General features: G+C 33.3%; 1 protein-coding gene across 1 annotated transcript; it reads left to right on the top strand.

The window, feature by feature from the left end:
* Window positions 1-721: 721 nt before the first annotated feature.
* Window positions 722-3,992, top strand: LOC133187124 (monocarboxylate transporter 2-like). Its single transcript, XM_061322480.1, has 6 exons — window positions 722-804; window positions 1,000-1,396; window positions 1,648-1,791; window positions 1,964-2,728; window positions 2,809-2,859; window positions 3,589-3,992. Exons 2-6 carry the CDS (start codon window positions 1,228-1,230, stop codon window positions 3,798-3,800), a joined length of 1,341 nt encoding a protein of 446 aa, XP_061178464.1. The 5' UTR covers window positions 722-804; window positions 1,000-1,227; the 3' UTR covers window positions 3,801-3,992.
* The last annotated feature ends 9,575 nt before the right edge of the window (window positions 3,993-13,567 follow it).

Genomic DNA, 13,567 nt, shown 5'->3' with positions numbered 1-13,567 from the left:
TCACTTTCACATTACATCTGTAGTGAGCATTTAACAGTAACAGGATATTATATACATCGTGTTTACAAAATCGGAACCACTTTAACTAAGTGGTCACATAATATGATTGCAATTAGATATTTTGATCAACAGTGGTAACAACGTAAATGCAGGCATCTTCTGAATTTACATTATATAAGTCCTGCCATATCCAATATTCCATGGATATACAATAACACCGTATTGTTCTTGGGTATCGAGTATCATTTTATAAACACCCTTCATTTTCAATGGATGTTTACAGAATAATATTTGATATCTGTACATTTTATGTCGTAAATTTCACAGGTAAGATTGCACATTTCCCTTTCATTAAAAATGTTCCCCCGAGTTTCTGTAAAAATAAAGTCCAAGATTTTCTGTGGATGAATAAAAAACCCTTTTCTTATAGGCAATATTATAGGTAATTTTTATTATTATTATAAATCTTATAGGTAATATTAGACATATTACGTATAAAATAACTCTGTAGTAATTTTACTCGTAGAAAAAGACAAATTCTAATTGATATGATTCCATATGCTATTTAGCAAAGGTCCTTGACATCCCGGCAATTTTTTTGTGTTGTTACATATTTTGTAATGCTTAATTAACTTAGTAAGAAGCCTTTCGGAACTTCTCGATGTTTTTACTGCTGTATACACTACTTTCTGTTTGTGTATGTGTCCAGAAAGATATCTTGTGTATATAGCAAAGTGACATTAAAATTATCTGCAGTAAGTTTACAAAATATAGAAGAGTTCAGAAAACAACAATTGAAGAGAGGTAAGGGTATAGCATGTCTACGTAACTTGTTAGGTTTTGTTGATCTGATCAGGTCATTTAGTATGAGCACTCTAGCCCAGTAAAGCCGTTCAGCTTTAAACTTGCATCAAAATGTTCACTGGATAAAACTATTTATATCGCCTCAATCCAAGCGGAACAACACATTAATAACAAAATGTTTTTATAACATTTCAGGTGAAAGTAAATAGGACTGAAGAGGACGAAAGCCAAGACGCAAACTTAAATGAAAACTATATATATAAGTCAAATGCTGTTTACTTCGAACATTTTGACTTACCCCATGATGCCACTAGTTATGACAATGATTAATGCAAACTAAAGATTACTGTATAATTGTTACATCAAGTTGATCGATTTTCAAGGCATGAAGGTCAAATATGCGAATTTCCCAAAATTCATACAATGAAAAAACCGATTGTGCTTCTAGCAGCCTTCATAAATAACTTTCTTGGAAGTAGTTTGGGGTATTCAGCGGGAATTATCCATTTTGGACTGCTGGAAAAATTCCCAGAATCTGCTTCCAAAGTTGCCCTGGCAGGTGCTCTGTTCACGAGTGTTTTCTGTTTAGCTGGTGAGAAATCTAACTGACCTTACATCCACTTGACAAACCATAATTGTAAACCTACTTAATAAATCAAGTATACCTAAAAAAAATCATTAAAATTCATTACAATGAATCTTTAAAGTTAGAAAGTCGTGAGACAAATTCAAGTTTGAATGCCTATGATTTACAAAATATATGGACTACTTTTATATTTCCTTCTAATTCCAGCTCGGATAAGTATATATCAAAATGTTCATGATCTGTCTGACATATTTCAGGTCCTATATCCACCACTGTGATCAATACACTATCCTGTAGGTCTGCTTTGTTCATTGGGGCATTCCTAAACTTTGCTGGCTTCCTGGTGTCAAGTTTTTCATCAAACATAGAACTTGTTGTATTCTGTTATGGGATTATTTCAGGTTTGTTGAACATAAAAAAGAAAATATTAATCAAAATAAAATATTTTTGTAGGCACAATGTACAGTATGGTTGCTTTGAAGAGACAATTTCTATCCATTTCATGAACTACATACACTTTAAATCACAAGGAGAGATGTTCTAACCTTTACAAAGCTATGTCTTGTCTTTCAGGAATCGGTCAGTCAATGATGTATTCCGCCAGTGTCTTAGTCGCAGGCTACTACTTCCACAAAAACGTCAGTGTAGCTACTGGGGTGGTGGTGTCAGGGACAGGCTTGGGTGTAACAGTGTTCCCCATGTTTACCGAGTTCCTCCTGAGGGCACACGGAATTGACGGAACCTTTCTCCTTCTCTCAGCAATCAGTCTCCAGACATGTGTTTTTACTATGTGCATAGGAATTCATGAAATAGAACGAGAAAGAAAAAGTCCTCAAAAATTCTCAACGAGGTTGAAATTAGTAGTATATGACCTTAGAAAACTTTCCTCCAATGGTGCTTTCTGTCTTCTATGTATTAGTATTTTATGTTGGAGTACAAGTTTGAATACGTCTGTACTTTTTCTGCCAGATTACTATAAAAGTACGGGTTCTTCAGAGTTGCAAGCTGCCTCATTAATGTCTATATATGGAGTATTCAACTATTTCTCAAGGGTAATCACTGGTTTAGCAGCATCTGATGATCAAGTAGACGGAAAAATATTGTATATGGGATCATTTGTCATATTGTCTATGTGTACAGCATTACTGCCTATGGTTGGGACTTCTTTCGCAGGGAAGGTGTTTTATTCAATAGTACTCGGACTGTATTCTAGTGGAGTCTGGTCGCTCTTAACGACTATAACAATTGAACTTATTGGTATTAAACAAACATCAACAGCATTTGGTATTGAAATGCTGACAAGTGGAATAGGTTTTTTATCTGGACCAGTAATCGGAAGTACGTAATAATTTTGAGTTTTCTGTGACATAATATGAAAAATGTACATGAATTGTTTTAATTTATTATCATTCTTACAGATAATATAAAAGAAGTAAGTGGGGGATATTCTCTTGTGTTTGTGATCTCTGGTAAGTTCTCTGTTTTGTCATTATTTTCTCTGATGAAGTGTCAACGATATCATGCGGAAGACTTCACATTTATAATAATTTCATATTTGTTTGTCTGATTAAATGTATACTTTTAAAACGCAAAGGGTTTTTAATGTAGAAGAAAAAAGTTTTTGAGACAAAAGAGTGGCTATTAAACTAGATTATGAGCATGTTTTGTTTGTCTGTTTAATGTCCCTTCGAGAAATTTTTCACTCATATTGAGACGCCACCACTTGTCGATGGAAGGCTGCAAATCCAGACCTGTATTCTGCAATTACGGCCTTTGAACAGAGAGGGATCTTTTTTACGTGCCAGCACCTACTGCGACACGGGACTAGGTTTATACAATCTCATCCGAAGGACCTGTCTCCGCGTCACTCAGTGGATTTGAACCAGCGACGTAAGGATCAACTCCTTACCACGCGATTCTAGAGTGATTATGAGTAGCATACGAAACATGTTGATGCAAAAAAGTGTGTATATGTGTATGTGCCTTGTCCTCCCCAACATTTTAAAATTTTTCATTTAACTATTTTTCCTGCTTTATTTATTAAAAAGAATTCAAATGATTGTCTCGTGAGTTTGATAGAATTGTCATTTGTAATGTTTGTTAATGTAAGAAATGGTTGCGGTATGCCAAAGTTATATAAAGAATATATCAACATAAAAATAATCGACGTGAACAAATTCTTTGCTTTACTTTCACAGGGATTCTATATATGATGGCTGGCGTGTTTGAAGTTTTTATGATTTTGACAATGAGAAAATCTGGTGTTCTTCAGAGCAGTGAAGAGCAGAGAAGAAGTATTGAAATAGAGGACACAATGATAAGGAATGGAAATGAAGAATTAGAAAATAACAAATCTGATGAAGAAGACGAAAGAACCATAGAAATTGAAGAGAGACAGAAATTAAAATGAAATTCCACTGGAAGCCACAGATTGTGTTTGTTAATAACTATTGTGTACCTGCATCTTGACATCATCGTAGACAGCCTTTTATTACTTCCACCTTATTAATAATGTAAAGAATTTAAGAAAAACACGATTAGCGAATCATTGACGGAATCACGTAGTCTATAAAGTCACAGACAATAAAAATGTCTAATTCTAGCTGTAAAGACTGAATTATTTTAAATATGTGTGGAAAAATTGTAGGATATCACAAATATTGATGAGGTACATTTAATATTTTTTTTAATGATATCAAATTATTGATGAAATATGAAGATAACGAACAATATTCAATCTCGAAAGTCCAATGAAACGATACAAATTTGGAGCAGAGCAAACACGGACCTCAAAATTTAGAGGTGGGATCAGGTGCCATGGAAGAGTGAGCATCCCTTGCCAACCGGTCACACCCGCCGTGTGCTCCTTGTCATGATCGCGAAAAAACGGAAAAAATCCGTAGACAGTTCAGTGTATAAATAATGGCCTAACAATTATTATGAAAAAAGTCAGTCAGCATTTGACTCAATGATAGGTTGTATGTACTGACAAGGTCATTGTATCGACCGTAAAACTTGCAAAAAGATGACTTCAAACGAGAATGTTGATATCCTTGTTTCATCAACTTGTTTGTCAATAGCTTGCCTCGTTTTAGAAATTGTTCATACGTAGAGCATGCCCTTGCGTATCAAATCAACTGAGAGACATAAACCCCATATGAGGGGTTAAGGATATATTGCTACATAAGTAAGGGAAGCTGACGATTGAAAAGTTGAAGTCATCGCGTTTATCATGAAGCTTTGTTGTAAGGTTACCATTAACGTCTTTTTCTAGTAAAATATCTAAATATGCAACAGATGTATCAGAATCGGTGGTATCTTTCATTTCAAGCTCACTGGGATATTTCGAGTCGACATATGAATAGAAGTAACTATTGTTAATTGATAATACGTCGTCGATATATCGAAGTGTCGAGTTGAAGGCTATAGCAAGTGTTTTCGTCTTCTCATGTAGAAGTTTTTGAATAAATTCTGCTTCATATGAATACAAAAATAGGTCCGCTAATAAGAGGGCGCAATTGGCATCCTTGGGATTTCCAACAGATTGTTGGAAGACCTGATCTCCGTAAACTACATAGATATTGTCAATCAGAACCTCAAGCATCACTTTATTTGTCAGTACATTGCCTCGGTTTTAAACTTGATTGTACTCAGAGCATAATTTGTGCCCATGGAATTACAATAGATTGTTGGGAGACCTCATTGTCAATAGTGAAGCCCGGCATCTTTTAATATCAACTTTAGAGTACTTGCTTGTAGAATCAGAATGATTTTTCACAAAGTAATTTTGCAGTTGACCAATCGTAAGATATGAAAAATTGCCATTTCCATTTTCAGTGAAAAAGGGGTTGTCTTTGTGATGTCAAAAAGTTCGCTCTTTAATTTATCTCGGAATGGTTGTATAAAGCGTAGAAAGTCATATGTTACACCAATTCTTGAATATGTAGTTAGACACGTCTGAAGTTTCTCCTTCACAGCAATTAATATATTGGTAAGGAGTAAGGACAGGGGTTTAATTGAACATTCACTGAAATCTGCAATGTATCATTGTCTGTAAGGATGTTTATGAAGTTTTGGAATCCAGTATAGATGCAGTAGATCAAACCCAATTCCTTTCACCAGAACATTAAAAGTTTTTTTTTAAACTGAAAGATGCTTTTAAAGAATTCCATCTTTTGAAAGGAAACTCTGAGTATAGGATGGACTACAAGTGTAAAATTATACCGAGTTTTCTCTAAAATGCAGTTGAAATAATGAGATTATATTGTCACAAGTTTTATCACCTGGAACCAAAACATGTTTTTTATGCCCCCGTATCGAAGATTTGGGGGGTTTATAGTTTTTGCCCTGTCCGTCCGTCTGTCTGTCTCATAACTTTTGATTGGTTGAAGCTTTGACTTTCATATTTCACATGTGTATTCCTTGTGACAAAACCTTTCTTTTGGGTACCATGATATTTGACCTTTTTACCTTGACCTTGGACCCACTTTTACAAAATTTTACCCAACTTTCACCTTGGCCATAAGTTTAAAAAGGTTGGAGCTAGGGCTTTCATACATCACATGTGTAATCCTTGTGAAAATTCCTTCCTTAGGATACCAACAACTTTGACCCTTTGACCTTGAACTACGAGTTTTACGTACTTTTGAAAAACTTTAACCTTAAAATTGGCCATATCTTTTGAACACTTGGTGCTAGGGCGTTCATACTTCAAATATCTAATTCTTGTGACAAGACCTTCCTTTGGATACCAACAACTTTGACCCTTTGAACTTGACATGGAGTTTGACTTACTTTTGGAAAACTTTAACCTTGACCATAACTTTTGAACAATTGGTGTTAGGGCGTTCATTCTTCACATGTGTAATCCTTCTGACAAAACCTCCTTTTGGATACCAATAATTATAGTCCATTGACCTTGACGTTTGACCTACTTTTGGAAAACTTTAACCTTGGCCATTACTTTTGAACGGTTGGGGCTAGGGCTTTCATCCTTCACATATTTAATCCTTGTGGCAAGACCTTACTTTGGATACTAAGATCTTTGACCCTTTGACCGTGACCTTGAAGTTTGATCTACTTTCGATAAACTTTAACCTTGGCCATATTTTTTGAACGGGTGGTGCTAGGGCTTTCATATTTCACATGTGTATTTCTTATGAGAAGGCATTTCCTTGAGTACCATTTATTTTGACCATTTGACCTTGACCTTGATGTTTGACTTACTTTTGAAAACTTTTACCTTTTCCATATCTTTTCAATGGTTGCTGCTAGGCCTGTCATATTCCACAGGTATATTCCTCGGTACAAGACCTTATTTGGGTACCAGCGTATTTGATTTGCATTTGAGAAAGTTTAACCTTCGCTATAACCTGCCATACGGGGGCATCGGTGTTTCACAAATACAACTTGTTTATGTAGTCTTTCTTAACTTTTTTATCACTTCCGATCTACTGAAGACGCAAGGATAGATAGTTTTGCCCTTTAATTTTCTAATGCGATTCTTTATTTTATACGTATATCTAAAACATTAACTCCATTCTTACAGAGTATCAAGGTCTTCCCTTTCATATTAAGCCCATCGGCAAGCGTACTTCTCCACAGAATTCATGATAGAAATGAATTTCTATCACCATTTGAAAGATCAAGGCTCCCTGAATTTGGGACTTTTTAAAATGATAACTTTTAGGTCGTAATTTTGAACTATACTTACATCATAAGTAATGATGTGTCCAGCTGGACTAACGTTGAAAGAGAAAAAACAAGAACACATAGGAGAATTTTATTTTAGATGGTCAATATCTAGGCACTGTAAAGTTTGTTTATAATTGAAAATTTTGGATGCAACTGTTGGGAATTTTTTTATGGAGTTTTGGAATCCAATAAAGGTATGGTAATTTGTTTGAATTTGTTTGTTGGGAATAATAAAAATATTCAAAACTGAGATATGGTTTTTAAGAATTTTATCCTTAAAAAAGGCACAATGAATATGTTGGATTACCTTTAGTAGAGTCAATTCCAAGTTCCACTAAAAGGCCATTGTTGTGACTACATGTATATTCTAATCGCCGGTAAAGACGAGTTGTTATAGGTAGAGGAAGAGCATGTCAGAATCACCCCCCCCCCTCCCTTCCATTTTTTGGAAATCTAGCTTGTAGTGTTAGTTTAGGAAAATATTTATAAGGATATAACAAATTTATATATGATTGGACTTTAGATGGAAATTATGTCATTTATAAGATGGTGCTGAAACCCAAATTAATTTGAAGAATTTTTCAAACTTTCTCATATGTAGTGTTTGTTTAGTAAAAGATTAAGAAGGATAGATGGAGATTATATCATCTGAATTATAGTGGTGAAACCCTTATTTGGATAAATTTTCAAATTAACTCCTAACTAACGCATTTTTAGCAAAGATATTAAGAAAGATAATAATAGAATCATTCATTACTACGAGTGTGGGATAGTGAAATTCCACCAAGGGGACAAGATTCACGGTCTAGGACGAGGCTTTGCCGAGTCCTAGACCGTGAATCTTGGCCCCGAGGTGGAATTTCACTATTCCCACACGAGTATGTAATGAATGATTATTTTTCCAAAATCATTAATGAATGATTATTTTATCCAAAATAACGGCCTGTCAATGACGTCGCCATGATAGGGCTAAAAATATATTCTTTTAATTTTCCATCTAATTAAAAATCTAAATACACCATCGAAGAGAGCGTACCTGAAAATGGTTTACACATAGTGTTAACTGATAAAATGAATTTCAGTCCATGTAAATTAATTAGATAGATAAAAACTGGGAATAAAAAAACTTATCTATCCGATAGCGTACACATGCATTCAAGAAGAATCCTTCCGCGATCTAAAAAATGTGCCATTTAAAAAGTGAAAATACGACAATATTTTGAATGAAAATAAGTTTATCTTAATAAGTTAAATGACAACATTTTAAGTATATGTAATATTTTTTAACATTGTTACAATTTCTTTATATAAAGACGTAATGTTTACGTTATTGTTTGCGGCGTAGTAATACACAGTGTAAGACAGAAAAATCTCACACTGCTGTCTCACACCGGACAAGTCAATCTTACACTGGTGATTATGCGAGAAAAACATGTATTACACAGTTTACTTTGAGAGCAAAACAAATTAAATGCAATAAAAAATGAAGAGAGTACGTCGTTTTTAATAAAAGATTATTTCTATTATTTAAATTATTGTGACCGAGAGTACTGTAGTGATTGTGTGATAGAATATTAAGAAGGATATACCAAAAAGATTTATGATCAGAACGTAGATGGAGATGAAGATTATAAGTCATCTGTATTATGGTGTGAAACCCACATTTGAAGAAAGAACGTTTCAAACTCACTCATACTCGTGCATTTTGTTTAGCACAGATATTTAGAAAAAAAAAAGAAATCCATAAACAATTTACTTTTAGAACAAAACAATTTATTGCAATAAAAAGTGAAGAATATGTCATTTTTAATAATAGATTATTTTTATTTCTTTTATTACTGTGACCGAGAGTATTCAATCCAATTAGAAGGTTTTGATCATAGTTTGGAACTCAACAATCACTTGATCTCTGTGCAAAGCACGACAGATTGCTAACTTCCCTGTTATCATTAATAACATTTACTAATTAAAAAAAATCTTTTTCAGGAAATACAATTTCTTTACTTATTGAACATACACAAGTACATTTTTTATCGGAAGAGTTTAGTTATATCTTGCTCTATATATCACTTTATATTTACATTCAGTGTAATTGTCTCTATGAAATCCATTAGAAATCTACGACGCTCAAATCTCTATAACACATGCCAAAGCTTGTCACCGCGGAATAATATACAGTAGAAACTATATGCATTTTCAATACCTAGGAACACCAAAATGTTTATTGTTTTGACTCAATTTAATAAAAAAAAAAATACCAATTACCCTGTTAAATTTAACTTGAAATACAACAGCAGTGCGTTTAAAATTAATTTGTCATTTTTTTCTCGCAATGTTCATATGAAATATTTAACTTTCCAACGTCACAAACGGCTCTTACGTCTATTAAGCACACCAGTTCTGACAGGCGCTAAATACATAATAAAGATTAACGAAATAAACAAAAATGAAGAGAGAATATTAGAGAATGTAAATATAAGCGCTGAATTCTAATACGTGGTATTCAATTTGTCGGCACGGCCAGGTGTGTTACAGGACCAAACGGCATCCAAAAATAAGAATTTAATGCTTAAATGTTGTAATGGCAATGAAATATCTGTTTATTTCATTTATCTACTTGTACACAATAAAATTTATGCTACCAGTAAATGGGTTGTGTATTTGATTGTGTCATTACAAAAAAGTGAATTCCTCCTCCTCTAGTAAACCATTCCTGTCTTAAAAAGAAGTCCAAGGGCCTTAACGGTTACCTAAGTATAATGCAGCACTGTAAAGGATCCATAGATTGGATAGAAAGTAAATTAAAAAAGCTGATTAATTAAGATATGTTGCCCAAAAGCAAGAATAACAAGATGATAAGGGTTTCAGTAATAAAATAACCAATTTAGTGCTCGGTAAAAAATCGTAAAGTTTGATAGATTTACTCCTGTACTTATCCCCATTTGTCACTATTCCTATGCGGACCCTTAGGCCACACATTTTATAATTTTGGAAGAGGCTTTCTTAATCATCATAAACACTTAGTTTATGTGCTAAATATCTAGAAGCAGAGAAGAAAATTTTCAAAGAAATAATATATTTTCACTATATAATCAGTAGAACCCTGCCCTAACACCAGATTCCTTGACCCAGGGGCCATGAAATTCAAAATTTTGGAAGAGGAACTCTTGCTTATCATAACTTTATATTTTTCTCTGTTTACTTAATACACTGGATGCTAATTTATAGGATCAGAGAAGAAGATTTTCAAAGAAATAATTTACTTTCACTGTATGAAATAGAGCCCTTCTCCCTCAAAACACCTCCCCCTGGACCACAAATTTCACAATTTTTAAAGAGACACCCTTGATCATCATACCCATACACCTGAAACTCTCTTTAGTTTATTTGCTTTATATACAAGGGGAGAGACGAAGATTTTAAACAATTAATGCATTTTCACTATATGATCTTTAGAGTCTCAACCTAACTCCAGAACCCCCGCCCAAGGAGCCATGAATTTCACAATTTTAGTAGATCGAGGGCTCAAAGCTTAATACAATCATACCAACAATTTGACTGCTTGATGTCCGCGAGTAAAGAAATTTTAAAGATAGGACTACTTTTGATGAGTTTAGCCCCACTCTTAACGTAGAACCTACGTCGTATGACGTCATACTGAGAAAATTAGTTTAGACTGTCTTTTTGGTGCTAGATCCATTATGACGTCATAATTAATTTAATGTTACTTTTTCCCGTACTTTTTTCAAGACTGTCTCATGTAATGAAGTTACACAACTGTGATAATGTGAATGACATGCAACTATTTTGAAGGAAATCAAAAATCCTAAGAAATCTAAATAGTAAAATATCTTGATGAAAAGTGTCTGAGTAAAAGATCTGTCAAAAATTGTGTGTAAATTTTGTAATGTCTATCATGAAATGACGTGCATTCCCTTTCATAATTATTTGTTAATTATTCATAATGGTTGGTGTATAATGATAATGTTTCCCGAAAATATTATCTTTTTAAATAAAAAAAAAATACATTTTTTGATAAATATTCACATTATAAATCTGAATGTAACCTCAAAACAGTAATTTAATAATTAAATCCTGTGTAAGTGCAAAAAGGTCAACAAAAGAAGTATGGATAAATAGAGTGTTCTCATTCGTTTGCGGGGAAAGGTATATATTTTAATCACGTTTTGTAATTATTTGGGTATGTTCTTCATCATATTAAAGATTGAAAACATTCTGACAAAGACTTTTGAAAAATATTTACAAAGAACTATATACGGTAAGGGCGTATTCCTGCCCCCATAACAGTCAAATTCTGAAAATCTCTTGAAATGAGCAAAGGTGCATATATTGTATAAAATAATCCAAATTAAGACAATATATTATGAAATTGGAAAAATTAGTTGGCTTTTCTTGTCTCTGTGACGTCACAAACTATTTGGATTTCCGTTTTTTTTAAAATAGAGGGCAAAATGCACAGAGTTTGTTCAAATTTGACTATAGTATTTATAGAGCGCAAGCTTGCTCAGGTTCCATATTCACATATTTCATTGATATTATCATTCTACACATTATATCAAAATATCTAGTCTGAGCAGACCTGCGCTCGATAATTTCCAATCAAAATACCGACGTAAAATACACTATTTTCTCTCAAAATCATTGCATTTTGGAATTAACGTCATTTTATTGACGTCATATCTAACTAATGATGTCATAGTTGATAAAAATATTTAATGCTTTGAAGTCTGCAAATATCCACCTGGTTTAGAACATAATTAAAGATTTCTCCATCAAAGTTTTATTTTGGGGGCATATACTGGCCACTACAGAATATAGTCCTTTAGGTGGTAAATTGACTAAAAAAATATTGAGTACATTTGCCTATATTCGTTGAAATGTGGACTTAATCTTTTATGTCAATTGAATAAAAAAGAATTTATTCTTGAATAATATTGCTTAATATGGTTCAGTTAATAAAGTCTATAAACGACGATGTTTGAGGAAGTATTTTAGTGATGTATTATATTCTCTTTATGACCAGCACCCCTAAAAATGGCTGAAAATATGTAGTCGCTGTGTAAAATTATCCTTCCAAGTTGCACAGACTGCACTACATTTAATAACGAAGAAACATAAAATATATTTTTAACTGATTGATAAGCGAGAGCTAATTTATCATTTTGAAAAGTTTGAAAATCTTGTGACAAAGACTTTTCCGACATAGGTTCTACCTTAAGTCCTCAAGTTCCCTTTACTCATAGATGATCTATGCTAATTTGATTGAAATTGGTTCAACGGTTCCAGAGAAGAAGCTTAAAATGTTGAAATGTTAACGCACGATGATGGACGAAATCAGCAAAAGGTCACATGAGAACCTCAGCTGACATTAAAATAGATAAAGGAGAGATTTTTTTAGTTTATGAAGATATTTGATAATAATTACGACTATTTTTGTTACATTGAAACGTATAGTACACAATCCTCATAATTTTCATTTTGAAAGTCTGTTTTGTTTTTTAGTAAGCTTGAATTAGAAAGTAGCTAGTACTTATCAAAATGACATAAAAATAAAATCGTTAGAGCATCACTTAACGACAAACAAGTTCCATAATTGAAATATTTCCACATCAAAGCACATGCTATTACAGACAGAACAGTTTATTACCCTTCTGAATTTAAGATTTTCCAAATGATATAGGACTTATGGAAGAAATATCGTTTTGATTTGGAAGATGAATCTGTGGACATTAGTTCTGTGTGTTTTATTATACGAACCTTTAATTGAAGCCTGTCCTGGCGCGTGTAGCTGTACACAGGCTGGCAGTTGCAATGGTAAATACGTAGACTGTTGGAATAGTGGATTGACTCAGATACCTACCAACATTCCCACAGACGTGTGCATATTGTAAGTAACTATCTTAAACAGGCTCACATAGAAACTACATGTATAAATGCCACTAATGTACAAATAGGACAGAATTGAATCTTTTTGGTTAAATATTAAACGTGATATTATCATTTATTATATGAGTGAATAATTTCTACTTTCTAGAAAGGCTAAGATCCAACATTTTAGAAAAAAATACTGACTTATATTCACCTGCACGTTGCCTTTAAGGCAAATATAAAATTGTTATTCTACACTGCATTAAAAATGGATTGAGAACTTCAAAATTGATAAAATTAGTTACGGAAAGTCATTTCGCCTGCAGCCGACTTCCACTCATTTGAACATAGCATTCAATCGCGTAGTATTGGAGGGGAGGCAAAGGGGGGTGTCCCTATTTTTCCTCAATGTAAATTATAGCTTTTTATTCAGTATAAAAATGTTCATTAAAAGGCTGTTTGCCCCCATTCCCCATCTTTTTTTTTTTTTGGATCCAGCATAGTCACATTCCTCCTATGTTCATCGATTCTATCCCCCATCCTTAACCCCCGCTAAAAAAGATTTCGGAGTTTAGAGAGTTCTCCTGTGTTTTT

Source organism: Saccostrea echinata, unplaced genomic scaffold (genome assembly GCF_033153115.1).
Source record: "Saccostrea echinata isolate AGI-Se365-2 ecotype Australia unplaced genomic scaffold, CSIRO_AGI_Sech_v1 ptg000014l, whole genome shotgun sequence".
NCBI classification, from domain to species: domain Eukaryota; kingdom Metazoa; phylum Mollusca; class Bivalvia; order Ostreida; family Ostreidae; genus Saccostrea; species Saccostrea echinata.
This window is presented reverse-complemented; position numbering and strand designations above follow the sequence as displayed.

What these genes read in the sequence shown, in the direction of transcription:
- LOC133187124 (XM_061322480.1), top strand. Translation starts at nt 1,228, where the DNA reads ATGAAAAAACCGATTGTGCTTCTAGCAGCCTTCATAAATAACTTTCTT. An exon ending in GAGTGTTTTCTGTTTAGCTG is followed by an intron (nt 1,397 to 1,647) that starts GTGAGAAATCTA and finishes GACATATTTCAG; the next exon opens with GTCCTATATCCACCACTGTG. An exon ending in ATCTGGACCAGTAATCGGAA is followed by an intron (nt 2,729 to 2,808) that starts GTACGTAATAAT and finishes TCATTCTTACAG; the next exon opens with ATAATATAAAAGAAGTAAGT.